Raw genomic sequence first — 22,973 nt, 5'->3', positions numbered from 1 at the left:
CACTTCACGGGGATTCAATGTGAGGAGATGCCCACTATATATTGATCAGGAAAATTTATGAACAATAATGCCAAAATTAAAAAATTTCAGGGATCTGATGAGTCGAAATAAAATGTTATGATAACATCAAATTCGGTTATGTAACTTGGCTCCCATATGCTCGTGGAATCATTTTTTGTGAATTATTGCGGGTCCCATGTGATTCTTCTTCTCTGTGATTTCAACATGGAAGAATAATGTGGTAGTTTCATACATCCCTAGATTCCATCCCATCCCTTCTGGAAGGCAGTGTCGGCAACTATTGTGATGCGTATCTTAAGGGAGTTCTAAATAGTTCATCATAGTTTCGCGGATGCTAGATTAGGGATGGCAAAGGTACGGATCAGGAGGTGAAAATCGTGCCTTGGTAAATTATTTTACCACTGTGGGTGGCCTAGTAAAAAATTATAATTAATAAATTGTTATAATTTGATGAAAATTTTATCAAATTTAATAATGTTGATCTTGTTAAAATACTAATTAAAATTGAGAGACAATTGTGATTAAATTAGGGCCAACTCTAACAGGCCACTTTGGGCTTATAGTGGGCGAACTGTGCAATATGGGTCGAGAGACAAAACTCCCATATGGACAGTGCATAAAAAATATAACGCCCACGGACTTGATCCCGAGTCTGGTCATTGTCAAGTGCTTGGGGTATTCGGCCGTTCATTCTATTCCTAACACTCTATTGCTAGAGCGTCCACTCTAGTTTCAGGCTTGCTTTGATTGGAAGTACAAGGCTAGCTTTACAGGAATGTTAGCTGCAGGGAACAAAGGATATAGAAAAAATAAAGAGATATTTTGATCATTTTGTCCATTTTATTCAAGTAGAAGAGCAATGCAATTATTGAAGCACAGATGAAGCGTAACAATAAGATTCATTGAATGTGCCAAGTAAACTATAATCTGGCACGTGGAGCAAACTGGTAGTGAATAAAGCCTAATTAACGGCTCTCTGAGCATTCCAAAATCAGAAGCAAACACAAACAATTGCTTCCATGAATTGACTTAGTCGCCTGCTGATATTCTTGTCTCTCTTCCTGCGGTTCCACTTAACACCCGTTGTTCAAATTAATGCTATCATAATCAATTTAGCCTGCAACTTGTAAAGTTCCCCAAGCTTGCATTTGGGGCCCCATTTGCTGATCTCACTCTCCGCATTACCACCTTGAAAGTGATAGCTTGGAAGAGAAAGTGAAAATCCCACAATCATACACAACAATGCCATGTCAGAAAACACTAGCGTGAGCGTTTGTTTTTTGGTAGTGGGTTGTCAGATTCTTCAACAAAGAGGCCTAAGTTGTGTTCCTACCATCTCCCCTTTAATTCATATCAATTTATGCATATATGACTTGTTCAATGATTGACTGAATAACTTCGTCAGCTTTGTCCTTTGCTTGATGAATTACGAAAATCCTGAATGGAATTTTAGAATCCAGAGATTCTGTATAATTGTTTGGCTTCTGATATAGTAAAGAAAATCTCATGTTGTCTTCAGACTCTTGATAGATTTGAAGAGATATTCTGTAACCGATGTATAGTTGCAGGTAACTTTGATTGGAAGCATTTTAGGTGTCATAAATGGGTTGAATGAACCCTTTATGCTAAACCCAAGCCAGCTTAACTATTTTGATGCCAGCCCTGGTACTGATATGTAGGTTCACTACATTGATGAAAACAGTACAAGTTGATGCTAAGATCCTATCTTTATATTAATGTTGAGCAATACTTTCGTAGCTTCAAAAATGGTGTTTGGTTTATAGGATCACAGTTGATTGTACCATCATTTCTATGCTAGTGCTTTATTTATTTATTTATTTTATTTAGTTCAACCCAAGACATGATTCACTTGAAAGATCCCTTTTTTCTCTTGGAATGGAGTGAATGATGTGTTGTCCAAGTATTCCACTTTGCTTATTGCATCATCATTTTCGTTGCCAATGAGGTTTCCATACTCAATGGAGAAAACATTAGTTTAGTTGATGTTGTGAATCACGTGTGGGTTTCTGCCAATTGTTTAAGTTATTTTGTGTCTCCTGTTTACCTCACATCTTATGTCATGCATGCTTAGAACACTCCTCTTTGTTCTCTGTGTGCTGCTAGCAACTAAATGTCACTTCCGTTTTGAAAAACAAAAACCCATAGCAAGTTGCTTGCGTAGTGATTCCTTCACTCTAATAATATGAACCACTTACATCTGTGGGCTTCTCTCTCCTACGACCAAGAAAAAAGCTCTCTTTTCCCGTGAACAAAGGAAAATCGATGATTTTGTCCACTTTCTGTTTCATCCTTTCAGAAACATGGAGTGGTGGTGTTTTGGGTGCCCAAATGATTGCCGCCTCTTTCCCTATTAGGAATCTGATGCAAGTAGCATTTACTTCTGTTTTGATTCTTGTTTTCTCCTATACTTAACAGTAGGTTTTTCAACAAAGTCCTCAAAACCAAACACATTTGACAAGAAATGCGTAACAGGCTTCAACTAATTGAAAGTCTATTACAAATATGAGTCAACTCGAGCAGTCCATCATTGACCCCCGCACATTTTGATATATATATATATATATATATATATATATATATATATATATATATATATATATATATATAATATCCAACATGTAATTTGGCCTTATATTCTACACAGAAGACATGAGGAAGTGAAACACTAACACCAGTATATACAAATTCTAAAAACTATAAAGTAGATCTGTTGCGTTTAATCTTGGCAAATTCCAGGGTTTTCTTTCCCTGCTACTTGTTAGTTACAGTGTTTGTTGTATTCTCGATGAGTGTGTCTCCTATAGTTACAAGGGTTGTTCTCATCCACCAGTTCTGGCATTGGTCCGAGTTCTATTTCATAGCTTGGAGCATAGAAAGTGACAATAGAGAGACGGTCTTTTTCCTTATGAGTCACTGCCCTGTGTTCCACACTCTTGTATTTTCCATTTGTTAGAACCTGTATATTCAAAAGATTATATAATCACATAACGTCAATGTTATTGGGATAATAGGAAATCAAAATTCAGGATTCTTACTTCCAAAGTGTCACCAATGTTGATTACTAATGCATTTGAAATGGGCTGAACAGGTGCCCACTTGTTGTCTTTAAGGATTTGAAGTCCTACTGAGCTACCATTTCCTTGCTGCAGCACTGTTAGGGCACTCCCATCTGAATGTGGGCTTAGGCCTAGAACAAGGTCATGTCTTGAACATGGTGGGCAGTAGTTCATCCTTATAGCTTGCACAGCAACTCCAAACATTTCTTCAAAAATATCTGCTTTCAAGCCAAGGGTCATGGCTATGTACTTCAATAGATTCTGGCACAGCTTCCTCACTTCTCTTGAATAAACGTCAACAGTTTCACTGCATAAGTAACAAGTGACATTACTGCTAAGAAATTTGTAGTCTTAAAAATCTATACTATTAGTAAGGCACAACATTTACCCGAACTTTGTTGGCTTTATTGGCCATAGTTTCGGGTTCCTTATATAGGGAGGCTCAATTCCAAGAGCAAACATGTTGCACCAGTCCAGATTTTGGTCCTCAGAGAACACAAAGGCTTGTCCATATCCCTGAACAGTTCCTGGTGCCATGGGATACTTCTGCTTCTCCTCTAAAGGTAGCATGAAAAAATTCTTGGCCACCTCCTCTATGCTCTCAATCAAACTCAGATTAATTCCATGGTTAATCACCTGAGAAGTTGATATATATAAGAGTCAGCTTCCAAATTCATTACTTAATTAGTAAGAGAAAGAACATAAATTTTGTTTACCTGAAAAAATCCCCACTCCTTACAGGCTCTTGCAAGCTGCAAACTTTCAGTTTGGTAATCATCTTTACTGCCATTCACAAGCCTTGAGAAATTAATGATAGGTATGTCACTCAGAGAAGGTAAAGCTATGGCTAGTGTTGGCCCTTCATTCATATCCCTGACAAATCTTTCAGGGATTGTTTTTGGCTTAGCCTTTCTCAGTTCCTGAACATCATCAATATGACCAACCTTGATAGGAGAACTGGGTACAGGAGCCATGGCAGTAAAATTTGGAGATGACTAAATCAGTGAAAGCTAACGAGTGCTACTTGGTAGTTCCAAGCTTACACAACTCTGTATTTATAGGAGGAGAAAACAAACTGTTTTAATTGTTAATATTTAGTGTGTGCTGTGTAGCATGTAGGATGCAGGGACCTATCATATGCACTTTATAAAAGTTGACTCACAGAGGTAAAGTTTCATGGGAACCTAGCTAACATCTGTGTGGCGCTCAGATATCTGCAGAACCAGGAATACTAAAAGCATATCATGAACAAGAAAAAAAAAAAGTGAAGACGAAAAATTTAGTAAATTAACAAATTAATGAGAACTTGAAGCTTAGTTGATTGGTTTCATTATTATTAGCTCTCAGAATCAGAAGAATCAGATGTACATCTGATCCCACTATATTAACCCAGAAACACACAAAGGATAAGAATAGTGCTTCTGCAGTAAAAATTTCTTCAGTCTCGTCAGTAGATGTACATTGGAGAATTGGACCACAAAACGACCGACCTGTTGTAATTGGGCTGAACATGGAAAATTCTAACATCTGATTATATTAACTGTTCTCTGTCGTTTTGTTTGTTTGTTTGCTTTGAATCATGGCCCTCATAAACTGTGAGCATTGAAAAGGGAGGACCCAACAAGCAACAACAAGAGAGGCCCCAAAGGGCATGGTATCTAATATAATAGTGGCTGCTGATACAGCATATAGGTGCGTATGGTTGTCTCTTGGTAAGTGGCTCTAGTACTAGTAGGGGCCATTAAAGTTGTGCCAATTTAACAAGTCTCAGATTCTGGCAAACCATTTGAAGTGTTGTGGTTGTCATCATCCATCTGATGACTTCTCCTCACATCTCACCCCTTCACTATAAAGTGCATCTTTCTTGTGCTTTATGACTGTAATAAGAGCCCTTTCAGGATTACAATCGAACACGTAGAGCTCTATTCCATGAGAAATACCACTAGCCCATTGCTCACAACTCCTCAGCTGGGTTGTTGACATTTGAATACTTCAATTGCCCACTTCCAGCTTGTTAATCTTGAACTTGTTTGCTTTATGTTCACCGAAAGCTTGATATGTGCTTGGAACCTTATCTCAAATCTCACTTATCTTTCTATCATTTTCAAAGCCTTAAATATGATCCAAGGACTATGATGTAGAATTGAAGCTCAAGGCAATCAATCCATTTCCAACTTCCAAAACAATATTTTCGTTTTTTTTTTTCCGAAGCATTATCTAGTATTGGCTCCATGATTAAGGAAAACAAGGTACTGAAGGGTGGTCCTATTCTACCTTGAAATCCTTTAACTGACATGTGTCCAATACTAGATCATGGTTATCCATAGACACATTCATTTCCTTCTTTCTTGACTCTTTCTGCCATTGTTTTCGCTGCTAATGCTCTATCACTCTCAATCTCATTCTTATCTCAGTTTCCATTTCACTCTGCATTGTGTTTAAGGATAAATTTTATCCCTAAAGCTTGGGTAATTTTTATATTTCAATTTATGAATTTTGCTCCGTGTTTCATTTCCATCATTAAATATGTTCTTAAAAAATTCTAACTTTAATTTTATTTCACAAAAATCCCTCTAAGTAATTATAGTAGATTTTTAGATTAAAAAATCCCTCTAAACTAAAATGTGACATTTATAAAAGCAGTTTTAACACTTTTCGATGAAGAGTTCTTTCCAAAAAGCAAATCCTTGTGATGAGGTTAGTATTTTTATGATAAGTTCAGATAATAATTGAAACAGCTAATATTTTTTTGTGAAACCTGCTATTACAAGTTAGAAATATTTTTGTGAAATAAAATTAAAATTTGGAGATTTTCAATAATAAATTAAAGTTAAAAAGATATAAGTGAAATATCAAGCAAAGTTCAAGAATGGGTTATAAAAATTACAAACTCTTAAGCTTTAAAATTTTACAAAATAAAATACTTATAACTCTCAATAACCGATTTATAAGTAATACAATGCAAACAATTCAAAGTGACAATAATATGAAAAATTGAGATTGTTTTCAGATGCAAAGCCCCCTCTAATTAGTCACTACACATATAACGTTTCATTATATTGTATTATAAAAAATTTTTCATGAATAATTTATAAAGAAAATTATAATTGATTTTGCTCCATCCAAATCCAAATAAGAGAAGATTGTTTATGTCATCAATATTTTGAATTGTTCAAATCAAAATGTTATCTACAAATTTACTGCTCAAAATTCATTACAATTTAAAATTAAGGAATAATTTTGTTACCACCCCTAAAACAGAGACACTGTAAATTTATCCTCTTTACCTTGTATACTTTTCACCCATAAAAGTTTGGTTTTGATAGGGATGGGTCCTAAGGGCTTAGGGTACTCTTTTGAGAACACCTTTGTTTGTCCCTTATGAATGTTTGTGACTTTCACCCAAATCTTAAGCAGGCTAGGCCCAATTTCAGTCCACAACTTCAGTCAAAAGGAGCAAGAAGAAAAAGAAAACCTAAAAAATTGTTCTATTATTTGGTACATTAACTTGTCATCAAAAATTATTTTTTTCATAGTATTATAAATGGATTGGCCAATATAATTTCATCATTAAATTTAATTAATTAAGCCCTTATAAAATTTAATGTTAAGCAATTAAACTAGCCCTTATCAAAAGTTAATTTAGACATTTTATGTAAAAAATTTCTCTTTTCTTCTTAAAAATTTTTACTCAATTCAACTCAACTAAACCATTATTCCAAAAATTTGGGGTCGGTTATATGGATTCGTTTTTTCCACTCTAAACGATTTTGGGTTAAATCATAAAAAATATGTAATACTTTTAGGTCATGTTATACTACTCATCTCCAAGTTAATTTAGGTCTATCACTTTTTTTTCTTTCTATCCTCTACCCTAATGTGCTCTACTTATCTAACTGGAGTCTCCATATGTCTACGCTTCACATAACCAAACTATTTCAATCTCCATTTTCTCAACTTATCCTTAATAGACACCACTCCTACATTTTCTCTAATACTCTCATTATGGACTTTATCTAATCTAGTATGGCCACTCATCCACTTTAACATTCTCATCTCCGCAAACTCTTATCTTAGATGCATACGACTCTTTTAGTGCCCAGCACTCACTACCATATAACATAGCCGGTCGTATGGCTGTACGGTAAAATTTTCCTTTCAACTTATTGGGAATCTTGCGATCACATTAAACTCCTGTGGCACGTCTCCACTTTAACCATCCGGCTTTAATCCTATGATTAACATCTTCCTCGCATCCCCCATCTACTTGAAGGACTGAGCCGAGATATTTAAAGTTATTACTTTGGGACAATACCACTCCATCCAAACTAACTCATTCCCTATTACTAGTTTGGCTTTCACTGAACTTGCAATGTATGTATTATATCTTCGTTCTACTTAACTTTAAATTAATTTCTAATACCTTTTAACTAACACATTTAAAGAAAAACAACTCTAACAATAATATTAAGCAAACTATTAAAATGATTACTATTAAAAATAATGGTTGATATGGCGAAATTATATAGAAATTTTGTAATCTATTCAACAATAATTCATTGAATTTGGAGAGTGAAGTTCCTCCCAACTTAAACCATTGGAAAAAAAAAATCAGGCAATCTTGTTTCTTTAGCAATGCTTGAGATGCTCTTGATAAAACAATCTAGCAGAACAAATTCCACCTTGTCTTGGCAGCCCTTCTATCACTCACAGCCTTTTCAATGCAGAAAATAAAATTTAGTAGATGCTTGAGCTTATAATATCTTTTTATATGGAAGCATACTCTGCAATCTCAATGGGATTCTCCTTCTCTATCTGCAGGACAATCTACTCCCAGGAGTCATTAATTCTTTGTTATTTTAACAATGATTGCTTTTAGTTTTAGATGGAAACAAATTTTCAGGTCAGATTCCTTTGCTCCACGCATAGTTAAGTTTATTCAATTGGTTGAACTTCATGATCACTGGTCCAAAACTCATTAATTTGCTGTCCCTCAATGCCATAAATGTTTATTAACAAGACCTTCATCAAGATATATACTGCTGAATTCGCTCGAGGTAGCTTTGTCTCTGTGTATATATTATATAGAGTAATAGAGAGAGAGAGAGAGAGAGAGAGAGAGAGAGAGAGAGAGAGAGAGAGATGAGCTCCATCTTTATGTGAACCAACAAGAATCAGTTATGATTTCCAAACTGCCAAACGTTCTTTTTAACAAACTAAACAGATTGATCTTGAAGACATGAAGACCATAGAATGGGTTGTGCAGCATCAAAAGATGTCGAGATTCTCTTGTTAGAGATGTTCTGTGGAAAGAGGTCACAAGTTCAATAGTACATTTTGTTTCTTCATTATTGGGCACAAAGAACAAAGAAGCAACAAAGTTAGTTGTTCATTATCATTAATACTATGCATCTCAATATATATAGATGACCAGTTCTTATTTTTCTTTAATCATAGTGATTTTTCTCTATTAGATTGCTATATATTCTATGGAATTGACTTCTGCACTGCCATATATAATCTAACAGTCAAGGTGTTGTGCATTAAAATAATCATGATGGATAAAAATTCCTTCATTATGAGATCTATAATTGCTTTGATTGTAAACCAATGTATTTCTATATATAATATATTTATTACTAATTATTAAATTGGCCTCAAGGTACAATATCTTGGTGATGCCATAATTATCCATTCTGAATTCTTTACATCGAATGTAGTAACATTATTAGTTGAAATTGAGAGAAGTATATTAAATACAAATTTTAATTTTTATAAAATTTTAAAAAATGTTATATAAATTATTAATTAAGCATATAAAATAAATAAATTTATATATTTTCATGTAATATTTAAACAATATTAATAAACTTTTTAGGTAAATATTAATTCAATTTCATAGTTTAAAAACTATAATATTTCTTTCACTAATTCCATAAAAACATTTATAATAATTTTAGACTATGTTTGGCAATAGTTTTTAAACTAAAATTTAGTGTTTTGACTCTAATTAAAACGCTACCTCTTATTTATGTTAACTTTTAAAGGTTTCAGTGGTTCATAAAAAGTTATATTTAGATATTAAGGAAGCAGTTTTTGCTATGACCATAACTAATTCAACAATTATTTTTATTAAATATTATTATTTTAAATTATTGTATAAACAACTAACCACTAACAGCTAAATTTAATCGTTAATAGTTACTAAAATAACTAATAATTACTATAACAATTAATATTACCGAACAAAACCTTAATGTGTTTAAATAAAACTATACAATGCCACAATTTCAAAATTTCTATTTAGTTTTTCATTATCTTCTAAATAACACCTCTATAACTATTTTAGTGTGTTTTAATTTTTTTTTTAATTTTTCTTCTTTGCCACTTGAGAAACATAGGAAGAGAAAAAAAAAAAAAAGATAAGTGATTTTATTTATCAAAAATAAAAGAAAAAGACTGTTTTCTTCAAATTTGTATTTAATACATTTAAACATACCTAGATCACTAGAATATTTAATGGAATATAATCATTAATTAAAGTATGAGGAAGAAAATGAAACCAAAATTTGGTAAAGTAAAAAAAAAAAAAAAAAAAAAAACTAAAACCAAAACCAAATTAAGGAGGGGAAATTAGGTGAAAGAAGGGAGTTATAGGAATTAAAATTTTTTAGTTGATTTTACATAATTATGTGTTGATTAATGGTAATTTTATTTAACAATAGATGGAGAAGTTATTTAATTTATGAACTAAATTTAAGATTTATGTATTTTAAATTAAAAATAGAAGGATTAATTTATAATTTTTAGCCGATTTGGGAGCAATTTGTAATTTAGCCTTTATATAATTTATTTTTTTATATAAAAAAAAAGGTGCAATGAATTACAGAGGATCCGAGACCCGAAAGAATGCCACATCTTGTTTCTCAACAGCCTTAGCCGTCAATGCATTGTCGGACCTCGACTTCATCCTTTTTCTTCTCCATCCACACTTTCTAAGCCTTTTCTTTATTCTCTTCTTCAAATCTGCTCCCTTTCCCTTTTCCTTTCCCATTCTCTTTTGTTATGTAGAGGTAATTTATATCTTTTTATGCTTTCTGATTTTACTATCGAATCTATTGATCTCTTTCTCTTCATAGTTTCTTCATTCTGTATGGATTGCTTCTTTCAGTAGTTGATCAATTTGTAAATAACATCTGTTTTTGGGCTCCGATTGGAGCATTTGCATTGTTTGGGTACTGAGAAATCGCGGGAAACCCAAGGAAAAGGTAGGATTGGAGTATTTAGGGCAGCTACACTGATCATCACTTGAAGCTTGATGTTCTGGTTTCTTTAATTATCTTTTCCAGTGGCTTCTTATTTCACGAATTAAGAATTAGGGTTTTAGGTCCAGAAGAAAGGGATTTACTGTGATAATTGATTTATCCTTTGTATTTGATATATAGTTAGGGTTTTTGTAATGATGAACAATAAGTTACTGTTCTTTGTTGCTGGATTTTCTATATTTGTTCTTGAAATTATCTTCACTCTGGCTACACTTTGTGCAAGATGTTATTTTTTTGAAGATGTGGAGATTATAAAGCTGTGAATCGAGTTGGTTTCCAAGCTCTTTACCAGTCAAAGAAGTAGTTGTGATCTGTACAAAAACGTGAATTTAGCTGCTGTAATGATTCTAATGAACGACTTGCATTTAATATCATGCAGATTTTGTTGTGGAGGTTTGAAAATTAGAGTTTGGGCAATATGACAATGAATGAGCGGAAGACAATTTACTTAGACGAAGGATTGGAGTTTATTCAAAAGGGGATAACAAAGCTGAAGAACATCCTAGAAGGGTTGCCAGAGCCAAAGTTCAGCTCTGAGGACTACATGATGCTCTACACGTATCTATTACTGTGTTACTTGTTCTTTATGCCAGTTTGTATGCATATTAATTGATCTATGTTTTGATTTGCGTTGCTGCTTGCTATTTTTTTGTCATTGTGGTTGCTATTTTCCTTAATTTTCTTTACAGAACCATTTACAACATGTGTACACAAAAGCCCCCTCATGATTACTCCCAACAACTGTATAACAAGTACCGTGAGTCTTTTGAAGAATACATCACTTCAATGGTGAGTAACATTTTTATATTAAGTGCCAGTCTTCCAAACATTTGTTATGTCCATTCTCCATACATTTTGTTCCATGGCTCAGAATCAAAATCATTTTGTTGCACAACATAAAATCTCAATCAAAATCAATTTGTTGCGCGACATGAAATTTAAGTTGCAATATATTCATCAGAGGTTTTATTATTGTCTCTTGTACAGTTGTATTTGAGATTTCCCATGCATCCATATGATATATTGAACATTTATATCCCTACAATACTAGATGTGTCACACATACATTTAAGTTAATGGTGAGTGTTCTGGGGTCTCTGTGATAATGAAGGTAGATGTGGGTCAGTCCTTGTAGTTAAATTAAGTGTTATGTTTGGAGGTGTCATTTGAAGCTCTTATTGAGTTATATTTTAAACAAGTATGTCTTCATTATTTTTCAATGTGAGTTTTCTGGTTCAGGTATTGCCATCGTTAAGAGAGAAGCATGATGAGTTTATGTTGAGAGAGCTTGTGAAAAGGTGGGCAAACCATAAAGTCATGGTTAAGTGGCTTTCTTGTATCTTCCATTATCTGGACCGCTACTTTATTGCTCGGAAGTCACTTCCAACCCTAAATGAAGTTGGACTCACGTGCTTCCGTGATCTGGTACGTGTTGACTTGGCCCTTCAATTGTCGTTCATCTTATGATCTGTCTATATTTGTTAAGGACATTCTGTTATGAATACTAATAAGGAGTAAGGGGCTGTAATCGTATGGTAAAGAGAGTAGAATAAGAAGATATAGTTGAGATGAGCTGGATGATTTAGTTAGATAATTCAAATAGTTAAGAGTGGCTGGAACAGTTAGTTAGGCAAGGGAAAGTTGTATAAATAACTGTTAGGGGGCTGTAACAGACGCTATCCAAGAAATATCAATATTACAGTCAATTCTTCTCTCTAATTCTCTCTAGTCTCTTCTTTCTAAGTTCTATTTCTCTCTATCTTCCTTCTTCTCCTATTTCCCTTCCTCTTTCTTTCTATTATCTCTCTATAATTTCTGCTCTTCTCTGGAATTGAGAATCCTGTTTCATAACAAGTGGTATCAAAGCTTGATTTCAATTGGGCATTGTTTCAAATCTGCTAAGGAGGTTTGCAGTGATAACTCGGTGCATGGCAGGCCCTATATTCCAGGTTCTTCTTTCTTGAAACTGCTATTCTCTCTATCATTCTTCTTCTTCTTTCTCTGATCTACGTTCTTCCTTTCTTCTATTTCTCTTTGCTTTCCTCTGTTCAGATTTCTTTTCTGTTATTCCTTCTTGGGATTCTTGTTTCTATTTGCTGGATTTTCCCTCAAAATTTCCTTCGTCTGAGTTCCTATTCTGTTTTCCAAGAATCAGATCTCTATTCTTTCTTTATTTTCTTTGTTTCTTGAAGTTCTTCAAATTCCAGATTATACTGAAACCCTATTCTTGAAGTTTGTAATTCCAGATTTAAAGAACGATCCTAGACTCTTCTATCAGTTGGGTTTTCTTTCACTATTTGCTTCCTCAAATTTTCTTTCTCAGTTTTCTTAGAAACAAAATACAATTAGATCATCAAGTCATGGACCTACAACCTTGGCAACTAAAGAAATTGCTGGATATTTTTGAATGTGTAAGAGATGAATATAAAGAGAAAAGGAGTTGAAGCCTTGAAGGAAACACGGGTAAGCTTTCACAGTTTGGTTCAAGATCAAATGGGGATCGATGGAGTCCATTCAAGCTTTAAAAACCAGCATCTGTATATCTGAAGATTCTTGCGGTAGTGGTATTGAATTGGAATTAACTACTAAGGAGTACAGAGGATTTCGATGCTAAGAAGGAGACTATCCCTCTTGGTGACACAAGAATTTGGCATGATGGCGGAGATAAGAAATTGATGGAAGAAAGATTAAGAGATGAAAATCTTGTGCGCAAAACATCCAACGCTGATGGAGATGAAGAAGCTACTATTCTACTAAATACAACATTATCTGCAGCAGTTGACAAGGAGAAAGCACAAGAAGGGTTGTCAAAGCTCTCTAGTGGGATTATTGTTCTTAAGGTTCAGGGGGCTAGTGAAGCAGAAAATTTTCTTTTGGAGTATTTTGATAAGGAGCAATTTAGTCAAAAGCAAAGCTTTGCAACATACCCTCAGCTGAAATGGAAGGAGGGTGAATTTTATTCCTGTGATTTCTTAGTTTCCATGAAGGATGAATGGGAAATATTAAGAAGGCAAAGAAAGAAATCCATCTTATATGATCCAGAGGGGGAAAAAATTCACTCCAACATTTTTTATTCTCTCTTTCTGGTTATTTTCTGCTACAATATATGGTCGTTGTTTGGATATGGAGGCAATAGTTTTACAGTCAAAATAGCAAGGAAACTACTCTTGTGGGCATGTGTTCATCTCCTAATTCAAGATTTTGGTATTTCCTTTCAGTGTTATAATTGCAGCTTTCCTTATTCATTCTTGAGGTCAAGAATGATTTCAGGAAGTGGGGAATGTTATGAATACTAATAAGGAGCAAGGGGCTGGTAATTGTATGGTAAAGAGAGTAGAATAAGAAGATATATTTAAGATGAGCTGGATGAGGTAGTTAGATAAGTCAAACAGTTGTTAGAGTGGCAGGAGCAGCTAAATAGTTCGGCAAGAGAAAGTTGTATAAATAACTGCTAGGGGCTGTAACAGAGGCTATCCAAGAAATATCAATATTACAATCAATTCTTCTATCTAATTATCTCTAAGTTCTATCTCTCTCTATGTTCCTTCTCCTATTTCCATTCCTCTTTCTTTCTTTATCTCTCTCTAATTTCTGCTCTTCACTGGAAATGAGAATCCTGTTTCATAGCACATTCTTTCCTTTCGTGCTTCTTGAACCAACCATAATTCTAACTAGAATTATTTTTAATCACCACTTTCCAGTGTATGATGTACATAAATTATTTTTAATTTTTAATCACCAACCATAAATTATGATGTACATTTTCTAATTTCAGGTCTACCAGGAGTTAAATGGTAAAGTGAGGGATGCTGTAATTTCTCTGGTATGGTAACATTGTTTTGCCCTGAACATATAGTCCACTTTTTAGCTCCTGGATAAGATTGATTAACATATTTGTTTTGATTCAGATTGACCAAGAGCGTGAGGGAGAGCAGATTGACCGAGCTTTATTAAAGAATGTTTTGGATATATTTATTGAAATTGGAATGGGGCAGATGGATTACTATGAGAATGACTTTGAAGCGGCAATGCTTAAAGATACAGCTGCTTATTATTCTCGGAAGGCATCCAACTGGATTCTAGAAGATTCTTGTCCTGATTATATGTTAAAAGTATGTGGGATATTTTTTAATGGTTAAAATATAATTGGGTGCCATCTTAAATGGTGTCTCATGTATATTGTTGGTGATGCCAGGCTGAGGAATGTCTAAAGCGGGAGAAAGATAGGGTTTCTCACTACTTGCATTCTAGCAGTGAGCCAAAGTTGCTGGAGGTTAGTTGTCGTTTTTCTATTGTAATCTAATTTTGATTTAGTTAGTCACTTAATTTTAAGAATTGAGGATGCTGTAACCCAAATGACCACAACACCTGACCTAATGTAGGTCTCACCCAAGTCATCCATTTCATATTTTCAGGCCTAACGTAAAATATGCCATTTATTTTCTATATTTCTATTGTTAACACGTCTTTTATTTTATTTTTTTTCTCTTTTAACTTTCTCAGAAAGTTCAACATGAGTTGTTGTCTGTATATGCAAACCAACTGCTTGAAAAGGAACACTCTGGATGTCATGCATTGCTTAGAGATGACAAGGTACATATGAGCAGTTATACATTTACTATTAGTAATTGCAAATTAGGATGCTTATTGTTTCCCTATTTTTATTATTATTAGTTCTTTTGAATTCTTTTTCAGGTGGAGGATTTATCGCGAATGTTTAGGCTCTTTTCCAAAATTCCTCGAGGCTTAGATCCTGTTTCCAGTATATTTAAGCAGGTTGGTAGCCTTGAACTAGTATTCTCTAGCCATGGTTCTGGGATGCATCAGTTAATTTTAACTTATTCTTGAAACATTTTCTGCACTTTGATGCAGCATGTTACTGCTGAAGGTACTGCTTTGGTCAAACAAGCTGAAGATGCAGCAAGCAAGAAGAAGGTCAAGTCTACTTTTGATAATTCACTTCACTATAACTAACAACAGTAATATGTAGTTTTATATATGATTTGTTGATCAGATTTGTGTATAACATTGCATTACATTGTCGCATGGTATTTTGCGGTCGCCTGGACGAACACTCACCGAAGTGAGAAAGAGTGAGGAGTCGCCACTTTAATTTTGAGGGAAATTAAAGAAAACCATTTATGTAAATAAATTAAAAGAAATCACTTCGAAAACAGAGATTCTAGGTTCAGAGTCCATATACGGGCGGGGAAGGTGTTAGGCACCTCGCCTCGTCCCTCAATGAACGTAAACAGATTTAATATTATGCTCTTTTATGAAAAAGGGTAATTAGGGGGGTGGGGGGGGGGAGTTTGAGATAGTGACAATGTTAATCCTTTGGACAGATAAAAAGGAATAATTTGATGTTTCACTGGTTCGGATTGTCCCACGAACAGAAGTTCATGAGATGGCCTTTTAGTGAATAGGTGTTCGGATAAAGTTGCCTCGTATGTTGAAGTTTTGTTTATTTAGAACTTTGCTAAGAAAACTCAGGACTGAACTTCTCCCGATCTCTAGATATATTTATTAAGGGTTGAGAGATTTTGGATAAGGACTCTCCTCAGACCTTCGCGTTTTATTCGAATGAGGATCGGGTAAGAACTCTTCCCCGACCTTTTAAAGTATTCGGCTTAAAATTTTAAAGAGGGGATCTCGGATAAGAACTCTCCTCCGATCTCCGCATATTTATTAAAATTTTGATTGAGAATCGGATAAGAACTCTCCTCCGATCTCTTTGAGTATTTATTCAAATTTTGGTTGAGAATCGGATAAGAACTCTCCTCCGATCTCTTTAAGTATTTATTAAAATTTTGGTTGAGAATCGAATAAGAACTCTCCTCCGATCTCTTTAAGTATTTATTAAAATTTTGGTTGAGAATCGAATAAGAACTCTGCTCCAATCTCTTTAAATATGTAATTTTAGAGTTTTAATGAAGGATCTCGGATAAAAACTCTCCTCCGATCTCCTGTTTTTTGTTTGAATGAGGATCGGGTAAGAACTCTCCCCGTCCTCTTAAAATTTAATTACGATCGTATATCGTAAGAACCTTAGACTAAGGGTCCTGGCATCCGAAGACACTGGGAACCCGAACAAAGCTTCTCTTAACCCATTGATACCTTATAACTAGGGAGGGGTTGCCAGACTGAATTTTTACCGATCTCCTTTGTGATCGCCTTACCAGTACCTTTTGACAGGCAATGTTCGATCTCTTTCGTTTGCTAGTCTGGGATCCGATCTTACCTCGATCCCCCACTATACCAAGTTACCTCTTGAGCTTGTTTAGTGGTTCGACTTCATAGCTTTTCCTCCGATTTATTATCCAAACTTTTATTATTTTAAAGAAACTCTCGTTTTAAGATACAGCTACCAACGTTTTATTAGATCACCTATACGCTGCCCGTAACCAGAATACCCGTATTTGAAGGAAATAAAGCTAAGAACAAATAAATAACATGAGCCGATGAATAAGAGGTAAACCCAAGAGAACAATTATCTACGTGGGGCTCTTTTAGCAGAACTGAATTTAATGAAAATCATGAGCATGAGAGCAAAGAAAATAAAACGCGCGCATTTGATAGAGTAACGGTCTAGACACTTACCTGTGTGGATTTGAGTGTATCGAACTGACTGAGGAGCCACAAATATTGTAGAGCTGCGGGCTAACAGTTTGATGACTAATGCTTACTTTGAAATAACAAGTACCAAGTTAAAATGCAGTTGAGCCGAAGTGACAGTGACCGGGTTGGAATGAGATTAAGCTTGGAAAATAAAAGATTGATATTAAGATGATGAAGATGAAACTGAAACTGAGAGATGGTATTGCAGAGTAGTGAACAAACTGAAAATGAAGAGTTTCAGTGTCCAACACTCCTTCAATGGAAATACTTTAGAAAACTGGTTTCTGAAGTTTCTCTATTTTGAAAGCTTAAAATAGCAGAGTAGCAAGACTGAATCAAGTTTCAGAGCCTTTCCACTATAATCACCACATTTTTCTCCGTTTTTTTTTTTCAATAGTTTTTCATGCAGGTATTTATAGGGAACGGGTGCTCCTAATGAAGGGTTAAGATTTCCCCTGAGGGAGATGGAAGGTTTGGATTTCAAAGGACATGATCTGATGCCTGAGAATTGAAGAGAATCAAAATGGATGGCTGAGATCTTATTCAGAATATTTGTCCTTTCTCTTTTCTAATCCAACGGCTCAAAATCTTCTTATCAAGGGAGATTCGAGGGCCGGGAATAAAAGGCGCCGGTCCTGTCGTCTTCTCTTTGATCTAAGGGCTCCGGGCTTGTCCTTACAAGTAAGATCAACGGTGGAGATCGAGATGTACAGGACTGCCATGACATGTCCTGACGCCTGTCAGCATTGTGGGCGATTCTGCAAATGAAGCGTGCGGTAAAGATTTGATCTTGCCTGCAACGTTTTAATTACCTCGGCTCTAATTATGAAAAGGGTCATCGGAAATTATCTTATCCTTTCCTTGCTTTCTGTCCTCCCATTCCTTCCGATTTTTCCGATCTCTCATACTGGGCCCCTCTTCCGATCTCTCCCATTCCAGAACCTTCCCCTCTATGCGAGCTGTTTCAGTCAAAGCATTTAATCCTTCGATTACTGATGCATCCGCTTCGATTTCTGCTAGTAATAAATGCTCAGACCCCCTATATATATATGCCTCAACGGGGCATCTTTCCGCATTTCATTTCTCCTCTTTCCACTTCTCACTTCTCTTGTTCTAGTTTCTCCGGCAACAATCCCAGCCATGGCGACTGCTCTTAATCTTTTTCCGATTGTTCACTTTGTTCCTCGACTGAAAATTTACGATTCTGGTGATCGGAGAATCATGATAACCACCTCTGATGACAGTGAGAGAACCGGACTAATTTACCAATCTAGATCGAGAATATCGATCGTGTCGATCTCGAGTCAGTCGACCGATATAATCGGCGAACCGATTTCGGGCGAGAAGACTGCTAATTTCCCTTTCAAAATCGGTGACCGCCCTTTGAAGTTCATTTGGCTCCTCACCACATCGGGCGTCCCGACTGCAGCTCGGTTCCGATCGATAACATTGACGATGACCCCTCCTATCACCATGTGAGTCATAGTCACCCCATCTGAGCTACACATCTATCCAACGTCTGTGGCTGGTTTTCTGATCAGACACATTTTTTGATTCAGTCACGAGACTAGGCTTTGACATAGGTCCATACTAGGTAGAATGTACTATCGATCTCTAGAGATCGCCCAAATGATGTAATCTGACCTTTAAAGGTTCTTAATGATGTAATCCGATCTCTTGAGATCGCCCAAATGATGTAATCTGATCTTTTGAAAATGAAATAAAATTTTATTTTGACAGTTATCATTTTATTATTGCATTGGTTATTTTCCGATCTCTAATCTGCATATCCGATTTGATTCCTAATTGAATAGCCCTTAGCCGATCTGTAATTCCGAACATCTACCTTAATCCGCCGATCTTTAACCAGCCGATCTCCCCTTATTTATTTATGGAGTTTCTGGAATGTTCTTGCGATGTGTCAGAAAAGCGGGCGAATTCCGCTAACCTATGCGCCGCTTGGGATACTGTGAGCATTGAATGCTCAGACGGATATAAATAGGGAAAGGGTCAGTCAGTTGCTCCTTTATGTTATTTTCAGCACTCCGCGAGAGATTCCAAAATTCTCTCGTTTCTTCAAGTTCTTCTGACACTGATCACACTCTGGTAAGGGTTTTGATCTTTCTCTTAGTTAAACTTTTTCCATTTCTTTGAAAATGAGCGGCGCCGAGGGTCAGAGAGCGGCGAGCCCCCCTTCCGTCCATGTCTTGTGGTCATCGGATGAAGTTCAAGTGGTCGGACCAAATGGGCGATCTGAACCTCCCACGACTTTCGCTTTAGTTTGTGGTCGAGCAACTCAATCAAGACAGACATTTGCCTCTAGTAGAGAAAATCTCCCTGTGGATGGGTTGCCATCAGTCCTTCAGGAAACCGATTTGCAATCCATTAGTCAAGAATATAACCTTCGAACCGATTCCTTTGAGCTTATTAGATGCCATGGCGATCTCAGAGCTGATCACTCTTTTGAGGAAAATGATGCGATCATGGTGTACGAAGAGCAATTAAAAGCCGGGCTTCGGTTTCCCCTTGACGACTTCTTCAAGGACATCCTGAAATTTCACTATGTCTCGGTGGCCCAAGTACATCCGAACTCATGGCAGATCCTGGTAGCCTTCAGAGGCCTCTGCCGGGCTAAGGGACTCGATCCTACAGCAAAGGTGTTCGCTGAGCTGCATAGGCTCACTCGTCGAAAGGACGATGAGTACTGGTTCTTTCAAGCAAAACCGCACTGTGGGCTCTTTACCGATCTGCCCTCCTCACTGAAGAATTGGAAAAATCACTTCTTTATGTTGAGGAGCAAGATTCTGAACGGCTTCGAAGGTTTCCCCCGAAGCGGGCAATATCTGGTCCCGCCACTTCTGAAGCATGTCGCCCTGAGTAGGGATGAGGGTCCCATAGTAATGGAGCTAAAGGATCAGGCGGCCACTCAGAAGTTCTCCTGCTTAGATGCGGTGATGGCCGAATTGCACCATTGGATGATGCGGCTGGTTACCGGCGAAGAACGCGGGCTTCAGCCCTCTGACCTTGGCCCTGGTACTTTCTACATCTCTGATCTTTGGGCCTTAGCGAACTCACTGACTTTTCTTTGTGCATGTATGGCGGGCTGCGAGGCTTCCAAAGAGAGTCGAAAGCGTAAGAGGGAGGTCTTCAAGAAAGTGTGGGAAATGAAGCACGCCGAGGCCTCGCAGACGCCAAGGCATGATCCAGGAGAGGTGCCGGGAGGCTCGTCTCGACCCTTCGGGACAGCCGGTCCCTGAAATAGAAATTACTCAGTCTCCTCCTCGACAAGAAGTGCCACCACCTCCACCAGTTGCTTCGAGTGCGGAAGGGGGCCCTTCCCAACCTGCTACGAGGACCCTTTCCCGCGGCGCCCAGGTCCTGATTCACTCCCTGGAGAAGAACCGATCTGTTCGAGAGAATTCGGGTTTGGCTAAGGTTCTGGGAGCTTCCATATGCCTTCAGGAGGATCAGCACAGGCTGACCCAGGGCAGCATCGACGATCTCCTGGCCCAAACGATGAGCTTGAGCGTGGAGAGCTTGGTAAACCAACACATAATCAGAGAAAAGGCTCATCTTCTGAGGCAAGAAATCCTGAAGGCAGTCCAGGATGCAGCTTCCGCCCGAGCTCAACTTTCATCCGCCCAGAACTATATAGCTGAAATCGAGGGTCGGATGAAATCTTATGAGGATAAATTGGCCGAGCAGGCTCATGAACTCGGAGAAGCTCGAGCGCTCCAAACTGCTGACGTCACTCGCCTCACTGAAGAACTTAGAGCGAAAGAAGAAGAGGCAGTGACGAGGGAGGCCGGTGCTTATGTGAACGCCCAAGGCGACCTTTTGGTCGAGTTTAGGAGGCATTACCCTGAGAAGTACTTCTCCTGGATGGTGGACCTGGCTCCTCAGGACGAAGAAGAGAGCGAGGAGGAAGCTGAGGGAGATAGAGAGGGTGAGCGGAATGTAGAACAGGCTGGGGGTGATCCTCCAGCCGAATGACTTGTATTTTTTATTTTGAAATAAAATGAAATTCTCTCTTTTGGTCAATGACTTGATGAGATCGGAAAGTATCTAAGTTGTACAAGTGCTTGATTGTTTGACCATGTTATCAAACTTAAAAGCGATTATTAATCTAAGTATGAGAGGTCGAAAGAACATTATAACCATGAGATCGTTTGAGCCAAGACCAGACACCGAACGGAACTTAAAATTATTTAAATTGGAAACCTGATTTGAACACTTAAGATCGGAAGCACCATTAAGCCGGACTGAAACCTTAATCGTTAAGCGATTATCCACAATGTTTACAAAAGGGAGATCGGAAATAAGACTGAATGGCACGAAGACCTAATGTTGGTTTGATTTCCTTTGACGAGAGATCGAAAATGTGATTGACTGGCAAGGATACTTGGTAATTGGTTTGAGAGATCGGGAATGAATCGTATGTCATGGAGACTTGATATTAATGTGATCTCCTTGGGAGATCGGAAATGTGATTGAACTGCGTGGGGACCTGATATTGGTGTGACCTTCTTTGTTGAGAGATAGGAAAACATTCGACTAGATGCGGGATCGGCTTATTTCCTAATCAGGTTACTTGTAACCGAGGAATGTCAGTTGAGGGTCGATTTTCAAAGTTCATTGATTTTGGTGATCGGCCAAAATATGGTGTCGATATACATGATAATTATAAGAAGCATGATTTTGAATAACTGTTTTGCCTTTTTTCTTAGCTTGATGTTGCTTCTAGTGTTAAGAATCTGCACTATTAGAGTTGGTCATAGCTTTATGAGTAAGGTGGGAATGAAATGGTTTTTGATTCATGTGAAAAAAAAAAAAATCCATTTTCCGATAAGTTATTTTTTTTATTTAAGCTTGGATTTTCAATTTTATTTGGTAATATTAGATCTGTCTTTTGCTGTATTGCTTGAGTTGTTCAAAATGGTTGCATAAGCATTTCAATTCATTACCAATTCTAACAATTCATTTGAGTAATGCCATTATTGTTAAGGGTCGTTTTTTTTCCGTGTAATTTTAATGCCAGATTTGTTCTTCCCTTTTGTTTGACAGGCAGATAAAAAGGACATTGTTGGTTTGCAAGAACAGGTAATTTATCCATTTCTACATCTAAAAGGTAAATGTGGTATTCGAATGGTTGGGTACTGAATCTGGCCGTCTTCAGGTGTTTGTTAGGGGGGTTATTGAGCTGCATGACAAATACTTGGCATATGTCAATGATTGTTTCCAGAACCACACTCTTTTCCACAAGGTAGACGATCATTAAAACATTGTTAAGGTCTTATCGTTCTTGGCACGTAGTGTTTGAATGTTACGTCTTCTTGTCTAGGCATTGAAAGAAGCTTTTGAAGTCTTCTGCAACAAGGGTGTCGCTGGAAGTTCCAGTGCAGAACTATTAGCCACTTTCTGTGATAATATTCTTAAGAAAGGTGGGAGCGAGAAGCTGAGTGATGAAGCCATTGAGGAAACACTGGAAAAGGTCTGCTGTGCTTTCATCATAGTGTGATGATTTCTATACGTCATGTCAAATTTTTTTTTTTTTTTTCTGTAATTCAATTTGCTAGTGACATGCAGGTGGTAAAGCTGCTTGCTTATATTAGTGGTGGTCAGTTCACCTCAAAGATGGAAGGGATGGTCAGAAAGGTATTTTACATGGGTACATATGCATAAAATTGTTATATTAACTGAAATGATTTCTCAAAATCAATTGTTTGCTAGGTAACGGATTGGACATCAGCAAGGAAAATCCAAACTAGTTTTGAGGAGTATCTAAGCAATAACCCAAATGCAGATCCAGGGATTGACTTGACGGTTACTGTTTCGAAAACTGACATCTGGCCAAGATACAAGTCTTTTGATTTGAACCTTCCAGCGGAGATGGTATATTTGGTTTTTTCTGTTTTAGTCAGAATGTTAGCAT

At 36.7% G+C, this 22,973-nt stretch overlaps 2 protein-coding genes across 5 annotated transcripts in view; one reads left to right on the top strand and one right to left on the bottom strand.

Moving 5' to 3' along the window:
• Positions 1-22,973, top strand: part of LOC110673951 (cullin-1) — a 31,908-nt gene that overhangs the window by 7,528 nt on the left and 1,407 nt on the right. The window contains exons 1-15 of one of the 4 annotated variants that reach the window (XM_021837202.2): positions 9,974-10,171; positions 10,803-10,981; positions 11,113-11,212; positions 11,663-11,848; positions 14,199-14,246; positions 14,332-14,535; positions 14,619-14,696; positions 14,927-15,016; positions 15,119-15,199; positions 15,296-15,358; positions 22,106-22,141; positions 22,218-22,304; positions 22,383-22,532; positions 22,628-22,696; positions 22,772-22,933. In XM_021837202.2, coding sequence (XP_021692894.1) covers positions 10,842-10,981; positions 11,113-11,212; positions 11,663-11,848; positions 14,199-14,246; positions 14,332-14,535; positions 14,619-14,696; positions 14,927-15,016; positions 15,119-15,199; positions 15,296-15,358; positions 22,106-22,141; positions 22,218-22,304; positions 22,383-22,532; positions 22,628-22,696; positions 22,772-22,933 — 1,494 coding nt within the window. In that variant the 5' untranslated portion in view covers positions 9,974-10,171; positions 10,803-10,841. The other 3 variants (XM_058135884.1, XM_058135883.1, XM_058135885.1) reach the window with 3 other exon arrangements.
• Positions 2,493-5,140, bottom strand: LOC110673953 (protein SRG1-like). Its single transcript, XM_058135886.1, has 5 exons — positions 4,261-5,140; positions 3,815-4,147; positions 3,487-3,734; positions 3,078-3,405; positions 2,493-2,998 (listed from the first exon to the last, which is right to left on the bottom strand). Exons 2-5 carry the CDS (start codon positions 4,070-4,072, stop codon positions 2,801-2,803), a joined length of 1,032 nt encoding a protein of 343 aa, XP_057991869.1. The 5' UTR covers positions 4,073-4,147; positions 4,261-5,140; the 3' UTR covers positions 2,493-2,800.

This window comes from Hevea brasiliensis, chromosome 15, assembly GCF_030052815.1.
Source record: "Hevea brasiliensis isolate MT/VB/25A 57/8 chromosome 15, ASM3005281v1, whole genome shotgun sequence".
NCBI lineage: Eukaryota > Viridiplantae > Streptophyta > Magnoliopsida > Malpighiales > Euphorbiaceae > Hevea > Hevea brasiliensis.
The sequence above is the reverse complement of the archived record's forward strand: the minus strand, read 5'-3'. Positions and strand labels throughout refer to the sequence as shown.

Bases quoted from the DNA above. Each gene is read 5' to 3' on its own strand.
- LOC110673953 (XM_058135886.1), bottom strand. From the start codon at position 4,072: ATGGCTCCTGTACCCAGTTCTCCTATCAAGGTTGGTCATATTGATGAT. The intron at 3,735-3,814 runs GTAAACAAAATT...TCAACTTCTCAG, and splicing joins AGGAGTGGGGATTTTTTCAG to GTGATTAACCATGGAATTAA. The intron at 3,406-3,486 runs GTAAATGTTGTG...TTACTTATGCAG, and splicing joins ATAAAGCCAACAAAGTTCGG to TGAAACTGTTGACGTTTATT.